Source organism: Serinus canaria, chromosome 1 (genome assembly GCF_022539315.1).
Source record: "Serinus canaria isolate serCan28SL12 chromosome 1, serCan2020, whole genome shotgun sequence".
NCBI classification, from domain to species: domain Eukaryota; kingdom Metazoa; phylum Chordata; class Aves; order Passeriformes; family Fringillidae; genus Serinus; species Serinus canaria.
Genome location: NC_066313.1, coordinates 108,766,189 through 108,782,356, shown reverse-complemented (window position 1 = coordinate 108,782,356; position 16,168 = coordinate 108,766,189). Strand labels below are relative to the sequence as shown.

Genomic DNA, 16,168 nt, shown 5'->3' with positions numbered 1-16,168 from the left:
TGCTCCTTTTCCAGACTGGTCTGGGGGATTGCAATGAGCTGTTTCAGTTCTGGAAGCAGGAGTGTGTGCTGTACCTTTGCTTGGGGTTGTGAAGCTGGGTGAGAAAGGGATGAATCAGCCCAAGCTTAGTGCTGCCCTCGGGCTACTGCCTGGCTTTTGTGGAGTTCGTGGTGTTGTTCGAGGGATTTTGTTGTGTGAGCCAAAATAAAGCAAAGGTGGTCAGCTCTGTGTTGTGTTTGTCTCTCCTAATCTGAGGCCTTTGAAAAGGAGCACTGAGGGATGTGGCTAAAAGTAAAACTCACTTTGGGTGGAGGCAGTGGCTTGGGTTGACTTTTCTCTGTGTGTTGATAGATTGAGTCAAACATCAGAAGAATGAATAGACTTTATTTAAAATATAAACATGGCAAGTGAAGACAAAAACTGTTATTACTAAATGCCCAAGTCCTTTTGAATGGTAGCAACCAACTGTCATCTAGGATTTACTGACCTCCAGGAATAGCTGGAACCCCAAGCTAAATGAAAGCACAGATTTTGCAAGAAAAGGCTTTTGCATTTAGGTGTATCCATGAAGCAGCCCAGAAGAAAATCCAACCAGTCTAAATTTGTTTCAATATCATATTGCAGAGTGACTGCTAGGTCACTTCTTACATCTCTGAGCCATTACAGTTGCAGAATATAAAAGTGGAAAACTACTTGTAGGAAAGGCTTCTGTCAGGTACAGCAGCACCACAGGCTGCACAAAACAACTTCATGTGACAGATAAGAAGGAAATGTCTGCAGGACTTTTTCCCTGAAGCACTAGGAGATGGTTGCCCTGCACATCTGCACAGATGTTGTTCACATTTTTGAGGTGTCTGCAAGCTTTCTTCAAGCAAATTCCCTTTAGGGGTACACAGAAGACTAGATTTGGACTCAGAAAACATCTGATATCTGGATTCATGGGCATGAGAGAAGCACAGCTACTCAGCTGGGAGCCTCCCTGGGGGTATTGCTTTGACAAAAGATAACTGCTGCACTATTGCCAAATGGCCCTGCTTCCACGTGATGTGAGTACAACAGAATTTTCACTCAGCTGGGAATTGAAAGCTGATCTTGATATGAAAAATCAGTGTCTGAGCTCAGAGTTGCTACTGGAGTGCCTCTTACACACAGAGCAAGAACAAACAAGACTATGACTGATTCACAAAAATTACACAAATTTAGTCTAGCAACTGGTGCAGGAGAGGTCAAGTGTTTCCAGAGCTCAGTTTAAAATAACAATCTCCATCCCCCCGTGACAAGATGGAGAAACTGTCCGATCTGGGAAAGAGAGCTGGTAAAATTCCTCCTCCTTCAAAATTTCATATCCTCAGCAAAGTTTACTGATTTGCTATTTTCTGGCAGTCAGTTTGGCTGATTTGGGGCTGAAACAGCAAAGCACATGGACTGACACAAGGAAAAATACAGTTCTTGGTTTTCTGGACATTCATGGACAACACAATGATAGAATTTGGTTTTTGTTCTATTTTGTTTTGTTGGGTGTGTGCAAGGATGAGTTTAGTTTAAAACTTCAGTTTAAAATCCTCCCTGGAAGCCACAGGGAGGTGCTTAAATAAAGATTCAGTTGAATCAAGCAGAGCTCAACCACAGTTTTTGTTCCACCCTGAGAAGGGTAAGTCCAGGTAACATGGCATTCACATATAGCAGAGAGCACTATTTTTAACTGGTCAGATTTCCACAGCCTGGTCAGATTTTCTCACAGCTGGCTCCTGTTGAAAGTGGAAGTCCCCTTTTTGGTGGAATATTTGGTAAAAACCAAAATAATGCTGTCAAGGCTTAAAGAAGGCACCTTCCCTTATGATAACAAATTCAGTATTTGACCCCATTAGAGCAACTCCTGGTTTTGGAGGACTGGGTCAAAGTGCTCTGCCTGGTTCTGTACAGAGTAGCAGCTGGTGAAAAGAGACAATGAAAGGATTGTACTCTAGAGAGAAACATGGAAGAGGTCACAAATTTCACTTTGCAGAGCCCTTCAGTTTTCTCTCTTTGTTTCAGCTGCCTTTCTTCACACACAGAAGCCATCCTCAGGGTAAGGTGACAGCAGAACATCCCATGCTCCTGAAGGTGGCTGCTTCTGCTCCTGAGAGTCCTCAAGGATTGTGGTGAGAGACTGGACAGTCACCAGCTTCCAGTGGTCTGGCACAGAGCCCTGAGTCCCAGGCTTTCTGCTTCCCCAGTACAGGTGCCCAGATCAGTGACAATCACAGAGGACTGTCCAAAGTGCTGAGCTGGAGTGATGACACAACTGTTCTGTGGACACAGTCAGTGGCTGGAATGAAAATCCTGCAGATTTTCCTCTCTCTTGTGTTCTAGAAGCTTGGTTTTTTTTTAAGCTTTGCCATCTCTCTTGGCAGAAATCTGTCACTTGTATTACAAACAATGCTGCCACTGAGGGAGTGATGCTTCTCTTGACACATCTCCAGCTGCCCAAATTGTTGGCAGACCTTCCATTTAGGCAGGTGCTGTAAGAACAAAATAACTTATTTTTATAAAAAAAATAGACAAAGAAATAATCATTCCTATGTAACCAGTGGAACAAGCTGCAAAGCTATGGAAAAGATGCATTCATGCTGCTGAGAGAGAACTGACTGGGGAGAAATCCTGCCTGGATACCCAGGACACTGTGGGAGGGGCTTTCTCTCCTCATGCCACAGCCTGGAAGGGCCTCTCTGTGCAAGTGGAAAAATTGGCTTCCCTTGTGAAGGGATATCAGTGTCACCTTGGGTCCATTTAAAATTATTTCAGAGAATGAGATGTACAAACCCTCTCTGTGGCCAAGAGAAAACAGCTTCCTCTGGCTCCTTTCATATATTAGTTCAGAATTGCTCCAGCTCTGAATTTCTCCTCACCAGAGCTTCCTCCCCACTGACTGGAATGGGGATCTGGAGAGACTAATCCCACCAGGATGGACTCACTCTTCTTTGCAATCTGCCTTCCTCACAGTTTCCAAACTCTTTTTTGCCTTTGTAACAGCAAAGTTGGTTTCAGTAATCTCATTTTGGTTTGCAGTATTCAGGATTCTCACTGCCATGAAACAACCTGACCTCCTTCTTGGGGTGCCCTAAGCAGAAGTGCATTTACAGCAGTATTGAAAACAAAATGCTGTGGCAGAGCATCCCCCTGGATGCACCTCCCCAGGGCCTTACTCCCCATCCAGCACACACAACAGGATTGAAAATACCAAACAATTATTGAATTAGGCTAGAATTTCTCTTAGAGCCCATCTTTTGTGCTAAGGTAGTACCAGCTTTATTTCTAAATAATTCCTGACAGATACTGGTTTTCTCTTTTGTTAAGAAATCACAAAGAAGCAAACCTGGACTGATGGAGACTTGATAGCCTGGACAAACTCTGCCTCAATGCTCAACTACCATTTCCCTTGGACAATTTCTTCTAACATCTGGCTTAAATCTCCTTTGTTTAAGTCTGCTGTGCCTTAATTGCAGAGTCAGCTGGGTTAGCACAATAATTAACTTGTCCCATCCTCTCACAAGACTCTCTGAAGAGGGTTGTTGTTGTGTCCTTAATCAGCCTGGCCTTCTCAGCCTAAACAGACATGATCCATCTCTCACCAGAGATCACATTCCCTGGACCATTTTCATCTCTCTGGTATTGATCCAATTTGCCCATAAATTGGGATGCCCAAAACATGGCCCTCAGAGGTGGGACAGCTCCTGGCATCAGTGAGCCACCCAAGCTGCTGTCCCACCTCCTCTTCCACAAGTGGAGTGGAGAAATGACAATGAAAAGACAACATCTGGAATGTGCCCTTGTTTTATCCTCAATGAACACATCATGCTAGAGCAGCCTTCAATACAAACAAGATAAATATTTACTCTTGTTTATGTCACAGAGGGTTTTTTACTACTGGGCTAAGTCCAGGGATCAAACCAAGAAGGGGCTGCTATAAGTCAGTCTGGAGAAGAAAAAATTGGCCTTAAATGAGCTGCTTGTGTTATGTCAGTGCAGTTCCTAGGAACAAAAGGAGAAAATGTCTCTTTATTTTAAGGAGAAAATCCATCCTCCTCCATAGATTATGCTCTGCAGGAGGGAGTGCAATGGCTGTTGATTTTTAGCAGCCACGAATGTTGGGGATCAGGCTGTGGTCTGAAAAATAACTGACTGTTAACCCAGTTCCCATGGCTGTCAAAGACATTCCAGGAAAAGTAAAAACTTTTTTTATAGGTTTATTTATGTAAGGGTTATTTTGCTTCTGCTTGATACTATGCATTGTGCACATTCACAGCATCTGCTATAGCAATCTATGCTTTAACTAGTACAGTTTTAGTGAAACCACAGTATTTTCTGCCAGTTCTGCAGACACACAGGCCACAGTCATTAGATTTAGTAGAAACTACCAAATGATATACCAAATAGGCAGATATTTCACCCTGTACTCTTGCAAGCCCTCTGTCCAGTTTCTTTTTTCCAAATCTGTCTTCATTTTTTTTCACCCAATTTTCATTTTTTTCCCTACTACAAATAACAAATGAATTTGTAAACCAGCTGGCCTGCAATATTGCATGTCAATAAAAATAAAAATAAAAATAAAAATATGAACATGGTGAAGGTCTGAAGAATGTTTCTTCTAGGACAGGAGGGTTTTTTTTAAAAAATTGGGTGTATATAGGCTCGGGCTCATAGACATGATGCAAATGATGTCTCTGTATCCCAGTTAAAGATCACCTAGGATGTAGTGCCTACAAAAATGCTTCAGTTTGCACCATCCAGCTAGTCTAATCTAAAGGCTCATGCTGAACTTGAGTACTGAAGCTGTGAAGTTGTGTCCCTCAAGACAAACAAAATAATATATTTTTAATACTTACAGGTGAGTCCTCCTTGGTCTTCTCTTTGTTGGACATCTGTTGAAACAAATGCGTGGGTTTCAGCATGTAGGATAGATAACCACAGACTTCAGAAAAATGAGATTCATATTAAGCAACATCCACCAAAGCTGAAGGTTCAATGTGCTAAATGTTCTGTGAAATGCAGTCCAATATTCTATTTGCTTACAACCCAGGCTGCCATTTCAGAAAGGAGAGATTTTGGATTGAAGTGATAGCCCTGCTCCCCATCTTGGGACAGAGTCCTGCCTCACTCTTAGGTTGTTTCTGAAGGAAGGACATGACTTCTACAAGAGCTGCTGCAGCTCCTGGACAAGATCACAACCCTGCTTTCCCCTGATCTTTTCTGAGGCACCCATGGATGTTAACACTGAGACTGAAACATGGAGTGTCCTTGTCCATGAAAAGTGTGGTTGTCCCTGCTCTATCCCTTAGATGTTGGCTCCTGGATAGGGGCTTAGAGCAAGTGCTCAGCTACATTGGCAGACTCAGTCTGGTCCATAAGATGTCTTTTGGAGCTTTTGTAGAGTCACACATGTGGGCAAATCCAACTACACAAGGGTACCCATGTGACCAGCTACATTTCTGCTTGATCCCAGCAGGAACCTCACCCTTAATCATCCAGCCAGTGGCTCTAAAGCTCTCAGGACTGAATTATGCTCTGATTTCTGCTTCAAACTGTGCTAAACTGAGCAAGCTACTGACCCCAGTCCTGTTTTGTGCCTTTGTCCAGAAGGAGCCTGCAGGGACCACAGCTGACAAACCATAGCCCAAACAGACACAAAGTCTGAGTTACTCTCACATCCAGAAATTACTTCCTGTGAGGCTCAGAATTCACAGAATTCACAGAACCACTGAGTTGGAAGAGATCATTGAGTCCAACCCAGCCCCAACACTCCAACTAAACCCTGGCACCCAGTGCCACATCCAGGCTTTGTTAAACACACCCAGAGATGGGGACTCCACCACCTCCCCGGGCAGCCATTCCAGAACTTTATCACTCTTTCAATAAAAAACTTTTTCCTAATATCCAACCTATATTTCCTTTGGTGCAGCTTGAGGCTGTGTGCTCTGGTTGTGTCAGTGCTGCTGGAGACAGAGCCCAGCCCCGGGTGAGCACAGGCACCTTTCAGGAAGTTGTAGAGAGTGATGAGGGCACCCCTGAGTCTCCTTTTCTCCAGGCTAAACACCCCCAGCTTGGAGAAAGACACAGACACAGGAAGAAAGGCTCAGACACAGGAAGAGAAATCATAAAGAATGACATATCCTGGGGCACTACATTTCCTACCCAGGGCACCCCAAGTTTTTGTTAGTGGCAAGATTTCCTACTGCCAAGTGCAGGTAGCTTAGTCATACTTCATCTCTTCCTGTTGGATAACATTAAGTATTTTGGCAAGTGAAAAAGGATTCTTATAATTTGGTCATGCAAGTGAAGAGTCTCATTACCTTTATAGGACACTAGATTAGAGGACCTCCTTCTCCACAGCCAGCAGATTAAACCAGTCAGAAGACCTATCACAAAGACAATGCAAATGATGCCAGCTGCTTGAGCACCTCGTCCTTTTTTTTCTTGTTTTTTGTCACTTTCTGTGCCAGGACCACTGATTTTCTTCTGCTGCGTGTCTAGAGTAAAATAAAAAAGGATGTCATAAGGTGTAACTTTTCACATTTCATACCAGGCAAATATTTCACCATGTTTTAGATGCATAAAAAATTCTGAAGGAGTCAGGATTTGTGCTACTCATATCACTGTGATTTTGGTGATTCCTTCTGAGTGAGACACATCTCCAACTAATTATGTCTAAATAAGAGTTTACTCTTCCCTGTCATCATAATGCATCCATCCTTCTTTTTTCTTTTTTCTTCTTTCCCTCCAGCTTTGAGAGACTAAGTTTGGGCATTTGAACTGAGTCTAGACTGTATCTAGACTCAGTTCAAAATAAATCTATATAGAATCTATAATGTAAATCTGATAGTATTCAGAAAAATGGGTGAACACCTGTTTCCCTGAAGTTAGTGAAGAATCTTCACTCATTGCTGCAAACTGAAGGTTTCAAATCACATCTCTTTCTCTTTCAAGTGAGATTGAGAGACTTTAAAAACCCCACAAAAATAGTAATATGAAGGTCTTTTCCCTCACAAGACAACATAACAATGCCATTAGGAAACTAATGATGAGGTCACTTAGTTTTCCTTTAATTTGGGATGACTGCACGGTGTATTATCACATAAACACTCTACTGTGCAACTTCTGCTCATGTGTGAAATTCTTACTCCTGGAAATAGTTTATATTGTTTGTCTATATTCATGGGGTCAGTGTTTGGGGTGTTCTTAATACCTTTTTTTTAAAATAGATTTCTGGTTTTGTGAAAAGTTGAGAGACTAAATACTTGCTTTTACTATTAATCATCACATCAGCAATAATTAGCACATAATACTTGTGCTATAAGGTCCATAGTTCTATTGAGCTCATATTGCCCATTGCTGCAGACCCACTTTAAGTTGTGCACTGTATTCAACTGAGCTTTGGAGAAACTGGAAATTGAACTTTGGAACTCTGCAGAGTGAAAAGCAAATGTTAGTGTTGCAAGGCCATTGTGTAGGGGGTCAGAAATCATGGATCTGCTGGATGGTGGCCCCTAAAAAGCAACCTGACTCCCCAAACCATCATGTTCCCGAGGAGCTAAAGGTTAAGCTCAGCAACTGCCTCAGATGCAAGAGGTTCTCATTGCTGTTGTCATAACACACTTGGTGGGTTATTCCCTTCAGTGTGGAAGATTTAAACATCAGGTCCATGGCTAAGCATAAATGGAGCCTGAAACAAAGCCTGAGATTGTCTCAAAACGTTTTGGAACCACTGAATTAATGCATAGCCCTTGTTAGTGTGCATCCACAGAGAGAGACATGCTGGTTGACATTCCTGTTACCTACAAAACAGAGGCAGCATGAGGGAACTTACAGTTGGCTGAGAGATTTTCCTGCAGCATCTCATTTTCTATGGAGCACTCTATCTGCATGTTAGCAGTGGCTGTCACCTTCAGTGTGCTGGAAACACTGAAGGTGCCGTCGTCGTGGGGTATGATCTTTGTTTCTGATGGAGACAGGCGACTGTTGTTCACTTTATTGATCCAGTAAACGTTGGGCTTTGGGTATCCATTGCCAGACTTGCAGTAGAAGGTCACCTCCTCTCCAGTGCTGTCACTGTTTCTTATTGGTCCACTGAGTATTGGTTGGCTGTAACTCGCTGGAGGGAAAGAAGAAGAAGAAATAGCTGTCGGCGTTTTGAAATGTACTGGAAAGGCAAAACTTTGGGATGGATTCTGAACAAACTGCTGGATTTCACACCACCCTCATGACTTGAAAGAGAAGCACCTACAGGTTTGATCTGTAACCAGAGAGCTGAGAGGATCACTGGGAGGGCAGAAAGCTAAAGCCAAACCCAAAGGAAGAAAGGACCAACTTCAGCTGCTGTCACCCAGGCACATGCAAGAGCTCTCATACCCATGAAAAACAAGAAGAAAAGAAACAGACACTGGGTAAACAGTTTTTACATGCATTCTCCAAGGTTTCTCTGTCTTAAATTAAGCAGAGAAGACTTCATTTCAGCAAAGAGCAGAAGTCTCTTACAAAATTAAATATAGTACTTAAATATAGTATTGAAATAGCACAAATTTGAAAAGTGGAAATGAGAATTTGGGTAAAGTGACACAGGTTCTTACCTGCTAAGCTGAGAACCACTTCTGCCTGGTGAATCACTCTGGGAACTTCAGTTTTCTCCTGCACTATGCATTTGTATGTGTGTTCATCACTCTGGCTGACATTTAGCAATAGCAGAGAAAAATCACCATTTTCCAACCTATCCCAGAATAATTGAGTCCTGTCTTTAAAGTGAATACACTGATTACTGTTATCATCTTGGCCAGAGATCAGTGCATGTACAACTGAACACTTTTCTTGATAGGAGCCATCAGCTATTTGCCAATATACCCGTAGATTTTTTAATAGCAAGGGTTTCTTTTCATTATAAATGCAACTTAGTGTGACGTTGTCTCCAAGTTTACTGATGATGTTCTTCTTCTCTAGTGCAGTAACTACAAGATTAAAAGAGAGAGAGAGAAAAAAGGGAGGTTATGTGGGGAAAAAAGTAATTATTTTCAAGTACATTATACCACATATAGACTCTGGTATTAGTTTTATAGCAGGTAGGTGAGTATGCTCTCTTCATAGTCATTCCTACCCCCCAAATTTCCAGTGGCTTATTCTCTCCATGTCCATTTGTCTGTGCAATGGCCAAAGGAACCTTTTCTCTGAAAGCCAAGCTGTGTTAATCATTCCTAGCCCCATGGATACCCACATTTCACTTTGCACACTGACTGCAGACACATATTCAGGTCCTATTGCTTCAATAATCACTTATTTATTTTTTTAATTTAGAAAAATGCCAAATAACTCCACTTAGATCCTAAGAAGTGGAAACATCAATAAGAAAGAGTGCTACCATTATTTTGAGACCCAAAAAGTTAAGAAGGGGAGTAAAAGCAGTTTTTCTCAAAGCTGGCATGACAAAGAAACCACATTTTACTGCTGCTGTCAGTGACACCCTCTGAACAGACACACTCAGCTGGCAAACCAGCACACCCAGGTAGCTTCAGTGGCACATTCACTAGACATTAACATCTTGAGGGTCCTTGAGGTAAAGTCAGGACTGTATCTGGCTCTCAGAGCACTTTTCCTTCATTTTGGACATGAGAAAGGCAGCCTCTGCTCCATGTGAGCAAGGCAAAGGTACAAGGTGATGACAGCTGATGCAGAAAGCACAGCTCAGTGAGTCCACAGGGCTGGGCAGCTCTGCCCACATCCTCCCTGCTGCATCCATCCCTCCAGACCAGCAGCCAAAACCTCGCTGGTGCAACTGGTTGGTGGCACCAGAGCAGGGATTACGTGGGTGGATGGCTGAGGGGAAGGAGGATTACAGCAGTGGAGGTTTGGAAATGCAGAAACAGTGGGTGGTGAGGTGGGAGAGAGGTGCCAATGCTAAAGGGGAACCTGTCTTTGTGAGGGTGCACTGGGCTCAGAAACAGCTCACCCACACACCTGAGCTGGGCACCCTGGTGTAAAACAACACTGGGGCAGACACAGTGCCTGCAGGGAGGAAGGCAGGATGGTTAGCAGGTACTGAGACTGAAATAAGAGGCTTGAAATGCAACACAATTGCTTGTCTCAGATTTTGGGAAACCCAGAATAGCAGGAAAAGTAATGCCCTGGCAAGATGAGTGCAACTCCATGACTGGCCAGAAACAGCCAGCCAGCATCTATTGAGACTGAATCTGGTACAGCTTGTTCTGATGCTGGGGCCAGGGAGTTTCCTTGGTGATTTTGTTGAGGTCCTTCTCAGTGATTAAGCAAGAACAAAGGAGAGAACTTAAATATCACTTATTTATTATTTATTTTAAAACTTATTTATTAAAAAAACCTTAAATATCACCAGGTGGTGTGATTTAATTCTACCTTTGTTTTGCAAGGGATGTTTTAGAACCACAGTAAAAGTGAAATTACTCATAGTAGGAGTAAATGTACTACTAATATGCAGTAGTAAAATTACTAGCACTGGCTACTTGATACTGTGATGTATAATTCTACTCTTGAGTACACAGGCATGTTAGATCTGCTTATCAGCAGCTCTTATTACTCCACTTCTAAGGCCTTTTGTTGTACACAGGGAAGTCTCTGAAGCAAACAAACAATCTGAGGAAAAGCATCCATAAAGTCCCTTGCTGCTCCCTGCAATGAAACTGATAGAAATTGATTTTATCTTCTTTCCCTGATGCATGTCAGAGAAACATTTCACTCTGAGGAATTCCTCAGTATCTTGGAAAAACCACAGAGATGTTCATCTTGTACATTTTACAACTACTTTGTGCATTTGGCCAAACACGTTAGAGGGAGGGCAGTTTAATTAGGCAGTTTAATTTTTACTGAGTTTTTATGAACTTACCAGCTTTCAGGATAAGAAGGAGCAGTAGCAGAAATCCATACCTAAAATGAAAAGCAAGCGAGTGTTACAACTGACTTTACATCTCTGTTGTTTAAACAAGCAATAAACCCAATTTTGATTGTTTTAATATAGAGGCAGAGGTAGGTAAATTAGGTACTGCTCTTAAGTATTTGCATTTTTGACAGCTGCAAAACTTCTGTTTATACAACTCAGCAGTGGTTTGGTGGCCAAGGCCACGAATAGCAGCAGAATGCACTAATATTGGAATCAGGGCAGAGGGCATGAAGCTGGTGTTGGGCTTGCTTCTCTTCTGAAATAATTGATTGCCTTGCTGGGCAAACAGGCTCTGGAGGCTGTCTGGGTCACTGGGAGGGACAGTGGCTGCACAGGTCAAAACCCAGGTTTTCCAACCTTCTGCTGAAACTCAAGGAGTCATTTTGCCTGGTTAGAGGAAAACAGCAGCTGACCATGCTGCCCACCAGGTTGTGCACTGAGTTAAAATGTGTAAACAGGAAACCTGCTGATAGTGGAGAGCTGTGCAAAGGTTTTTGCTGGGAGGAATTGTTGAGTTTGATTACTCAGGAGGGGTAAATCTGTGCAGGATTTCTCCAAAGGAAGGGGGCCATAGGAAACCCAGTTTAACCCATCTATAAAGTCCAAGTGATTTAACTCTCATCCCACAGGGGTTTAAGATAAAAGGACAGCACTTCCCTGTGAGTTACTTTAAAACAGACTTTCACCACCACACCTAGTTACACATTGTGCTCTCTTTCCTCCAGCCTGCTGTAGGAAGGGAAAGAAAGACACTGGAAAGGTTTTGGAATGGGATGTGTGTGGCTGAGCTGGCCACCTTGATATTGCTCAGGAGCTGATGGGCAGAGTGACAGGAGCACTGGCCTGGTACCAGTGTACCCAGCTCACCTTTGCCAGCAGGACTGAGAGCCCACACTGCCCAGGTTCAGCTGGCTCCCTTTCCCCAGATCTCATGATGCCTTAAGTTTTAGCTTTCATATTTTCCAGATCCTGTACTGCATTAGTGCAGAACTCTGAACTTCATATAAAGTGTCAGCAAGTTCTCCTCACAGTTCAGTCAGACAAAACAATCCAGGCCCAGAACCAGGGACACCACTGCAGCTTCAGCCCCAAAAAGTGCAAATCACAGCAAATTGAGGAGAGCAATCTGAGAGGATGGGACTGCACAACCTGGAGCTGTAATTGGACAATTAACCCCAGCATGGAAACGGACCAAAACTTATAGAAGTGTGAAAAGGTGTGACCCAGGAGCCCATTTTGGGTGTAGCCTTGGCCAGGCTCTTGTACTGCCCAAGGTGCATCCTTTGAAGACCTTTTTAATAAATCCCCACTTTATTCTTTTAACACTTTCTATTCTCTGTTCAGAGTAGCCTCCCAAGGCATCACTCAGCCCTCAGCCAGGCCCAGCACTGGACAAAGGGACAGCTGCTCCCAGCAGGCCATTCCTGTCCAGGATTGAGCTCCAGATTCTCCCACCCAGGCTGGTCACTGCCTTCCCTCCAAACCAACCCTGCCCTGCCTGGCCCTCCTCCCTCCAAGGCCTAACCTAAGCTCACTCCCCAGCAGCCATTCCTCACTTTGCTGTGCTTTACAAAATCCCCTCTCTTCCAGGCTTCCTGCCCTTTCCCCTGCTCCTTTGTCCAGCCAAGCACATGAATTCACACATCACTTCCCAGGCACAGCTTTGCTTCTGCCCAGCTTTACTCCCATCACCTGCCTGGGCACAGCCTGGGGCTCCTCTGCTGCAGAGGAGTGTCTCTAATTCCCACCTGCCCCCCAAGAAAATTATCATCTCCCCAAACATATTCAGCTTCCCATGCAGAAAGCAGAGGACATTCCTGACACAAAATCTACCTCTACTTGAAGCCCCATTTCCAGAGACTGAGGTGAAGAAATTTTAGAGGAGAACCAATCTGAATTGTATTATTTTTTGTATAAAGAAAACATTTTTAATTCTTTTTCTGTATCCTTTGAAATTATTTGATAGATGAAGCTTGAAAAGTTTAATATATACCCACTGTGGAAAATTTCTGCTCTATTACTCCAGCAAATCTGCAATCAGTCTCAAAGGAAGTCTCCCAGGGAAACACACCTAAACCTTCTATTCTCTCTCTTCTACTATTTCTCTTACATGAAGTAGTTTATTAACCAGTATCAAAGATGTAAAACACACAACTCTACTAAACAGAACAACAATGATTTTCTTTTACTAATGCATAAACATAAGTGTAAAGATTTTGACAGTGGCCTTTACACATGGATTTGTATTTTATTTCTGTTGTATTTTTCACACTGTTCAGGAGTCACCACTTTTGTGCCAGGCTTGTAGATGTCTGTCTTGACAAGCTCAGCTCATGTAGTCATCAGTCTTTCTTAATCTCATGCCTGTGTTTATTTTATTATTCCCAACCCAAGTTAGAAGCTGTGGATATAGCAACTCATGTTTGAATAGAATGATAACAATAACTGATTAATACTTAAGAGACTCTCTAGGGAATTTCCCGTGGTAGGCATTTGCTAATGCCAACAGACATTTTGATATTCAGCCAGAACTGATTCTCGTATGTATGTACACAAGCAGATCTTGATTTCTTATTTTAATAAATGATGCCACAGTCAAGGTTAGACAGATACAGAGATGCCTCCTCCTACTTCTTGAAGGAAGCTGCAGCTGTGGTTTTGTGGGGGTGGTGTCCACCCACGGTGTTCCCCTGGAATGGCTTTAGCTCCAAGCTTCAGTTGGAAGAAGGGAGAAACACTCTGCCTGAAGAGAAACTTCTACATTCACTCAGCTCCCGTGTCCATCACTAGCAGTGAGCTCAATTAAGTGCTGGCATAGCTGCCCTACCTTCTTTGGGTCTTGCTTTCCTAATTTTTTAAAAAAAAATTTAAACTTTTTTACTTTTTCAATTCTTTCCCACGCCTTCCTCTTCTGCAAGTCTTTTAAATGCCGTGTGAAACAGGAGAAAGTTGCACTTCTCCTTTCATGGGTGAGATGATTCTTCCTACCAGCACCTCAACTTCTCCACCACTACTTATCTTGAAGCCATGGAATGTTGCTGCCGTGGTACTCTCTAGCCAGGCAAGAGACATCCTGATTCTTGCAGTAACAATTCTGGGGGCTTTGCTCCACTGCTGAGACCCACTTTGTCCCCATGCCTTGCGGCGACACGGCTCTTCTCGATCAGCAGGTGCCCTAAGCCTGTCACCTGCGGAGCTTTTCTAACACCTGCTGTAAAGCAGCGCTACCCGGGGCAATAAACTCCAGTGAGTCATGTCCCATGGCAACCCTTCGGCTGAAAATGTCCAGAAAAGGCCTAAATTGCCTGGAGCCCTCGATGGCCGCGTACGAACAAGGGACCCCTGCCCGGGCTGTCAGGGAGCTCTGGCAATCCCCGGCTCCCCCTTCCCGGCTCCCGGAGTGCTGCGGGAGGACGGGACCTGTCCGTGGGTCGCCCTGACTGCATTTTAGCAGCCCAACCCCCGCCAGCGCTTTCCCTCCCCGCCGCACCAGCAAAACCCGCGTTTCCCATGGGGGATGCGCATCCCTGCCCGGGAAGGGTCCCCGCGTCTCGGCGCGCACGGAGCGGCAGCAGCGACCCTTCCCCGCGGGTACCACTCACCCTCGCTGCTTCATCGTGCCGGAGCCGTGCCGGACCAGCCGTGCTGAGCCGAGCCGAGCCGAGCCGAGCCGAGCCGAGCCGAGCCGAGCCGAGCCGAGCAGCAGCTGCCCGCCTCTGGCCGTTCCCTTTCCCTCCCACGCCTCCTCCGCCGGCGATTTCCGCCTTCCGAGCGCGGTGCGCTGAGCGGAGCGGGACCCGGCACAGCCCGGCCCGGCCGTGTGGGGATCTTGGAACCCCCCCCCCGTCCGCACTGAGCCCTTTCCAGACCCTCGTCTGTGCCGCTGGATGGGTGATCCCGGCTCCCACAAATCCATGACTCCGGTCCCCGTCAGGCGGGACGCCTCTCACCCTGCTGGGGAGCCGGGGCTGGGCGGCTTTTCCCCAGCGCGGAGACAGCGGCGTGGTGAAAAATGCCTATTTTATGATTGGCTTTTCGCAAGTATTAAAATGAATATTATGTGTGTTATGTTAGAAAGTTATGGTGTATTAATTTGCTTAAGTACTGTGTTAAATATAGTTTAAGGTTATAGCATAATGTTAAAATAGAAACTATGCTATGTAAGATACTTTTTTAAAAGAAAGGACTCGCACTGAGATAGCAGCCATAGGACACCTAAATCTTTCAGAAAAAAGAATTTATTGCCCCATTATCAGAAGAAACGAACTTCTTCTTGTCTCGCTCAGTGATGAAGACGCCGTCAGGATTAAGAGGAAAAAGCTGACACTGTCCAGACAGAATCCTGTGTGTAAATGGAATTTACGCATCATCTATGAGGTGTATGAATATCCAACAGGCTGTTGCTTTTTAAGGGTTAATCCTTTGTTAACGTGGGTCCTTTTTCGGGCTTATTTTGCCAAGAAAGAAGTACCCAGACTGTCTGTAACTCTTTGTTTTTATTGTCTCATATTGTCCTAAATCCTAATTGTCCATATTTTTATTACTCTAGTTATATTACTATTTTTATAACAATTTTATTACGATTAAACTTTTAAAATTTTAAAAACAAGTGACTGGCGTTTTTCACAGGCGTCCTCTTGGCTCTGCGAGGCGCTGGAGATCGGTGCCCCAGCCCCGGGGAAGGGCAGGGAATGCACCAGGTGATCTCCAAGAATCCTGCCTGGGAAGCGGGAAAGTTGTTTTTCCAAGTTCGTTAGGTGTATGTTTGCATAAATAGCATATTTATTCTGTGTTTATATTTTGTAAATAGCTAGGTGGGATTTGATAGAGAACAGAATCGCACCTGGAGCTGTGGTGGGTGTGTTGGTGAGGGGGTGTTTTAGCACCTCCCGGGTGTTTGAAAACTGCGGTTCTCACTCTCGGCAGTTTCATTTTCGGCTCCACATCAATGGCTGTGTTTGCCTTGCTTGTTGTCAGGAGCCCAAACCCAGCCAACATGAGTGTTGGTGACACAAGGCACAAAGCTGTCACGGCAATGGTTAAAGCCTGCCACGTTCATGGTTTATATTTTCTCGGTTTTAGTCACCCTGGGAATGCGATGACGTTGTGCACAATGAACATGAAACTGGGGTTGTGCAAGACCCGCAGTCTCAGGGCCATTTCCGCGGCCAGCCAGCAGCAAGAAGGGGATTTCAGTTTTGGGTCTTACAGCTGGCACTACTTCAGCCTCTCTGT

At 44.3% G+C, this 16,168-nt stretch overlaps 1 protein-coding gene across 1 annotated transcript; it reads right to left on the bottom strand.

Moving 5' to 3' along the window:
• Positions 1–364: 364 nt before the first annotated feature.
• ICOSLG (inducible T cell costimulator ligand) lies at positions 365–15,482 on the bottom strand. Its single transcript, XM_018913468.3, has 7 exons — positions 14,536–15,482; positions 10,880–10,920; positions 8,604–8,975; positions 7,844–8,128; positions 6,330–6,506; positions 4,866–4,901; positions 365–2,501 (listed from the first exon to the last, which is right to left on the bottom strand). Exons 1-7 carry the CDS (start codon positions 14,847–14,849, stop codon positions 2,491–2,493), a joined length of 1,236 nt encoding a protein of 411 aa, XP_018769013.2. The 5' UTR covers positions 14,850–15,482; the 3' UTR covers positions 365–2,490.
• Positions 15,483–16,168: the final 686 nt, after the last annotated feature.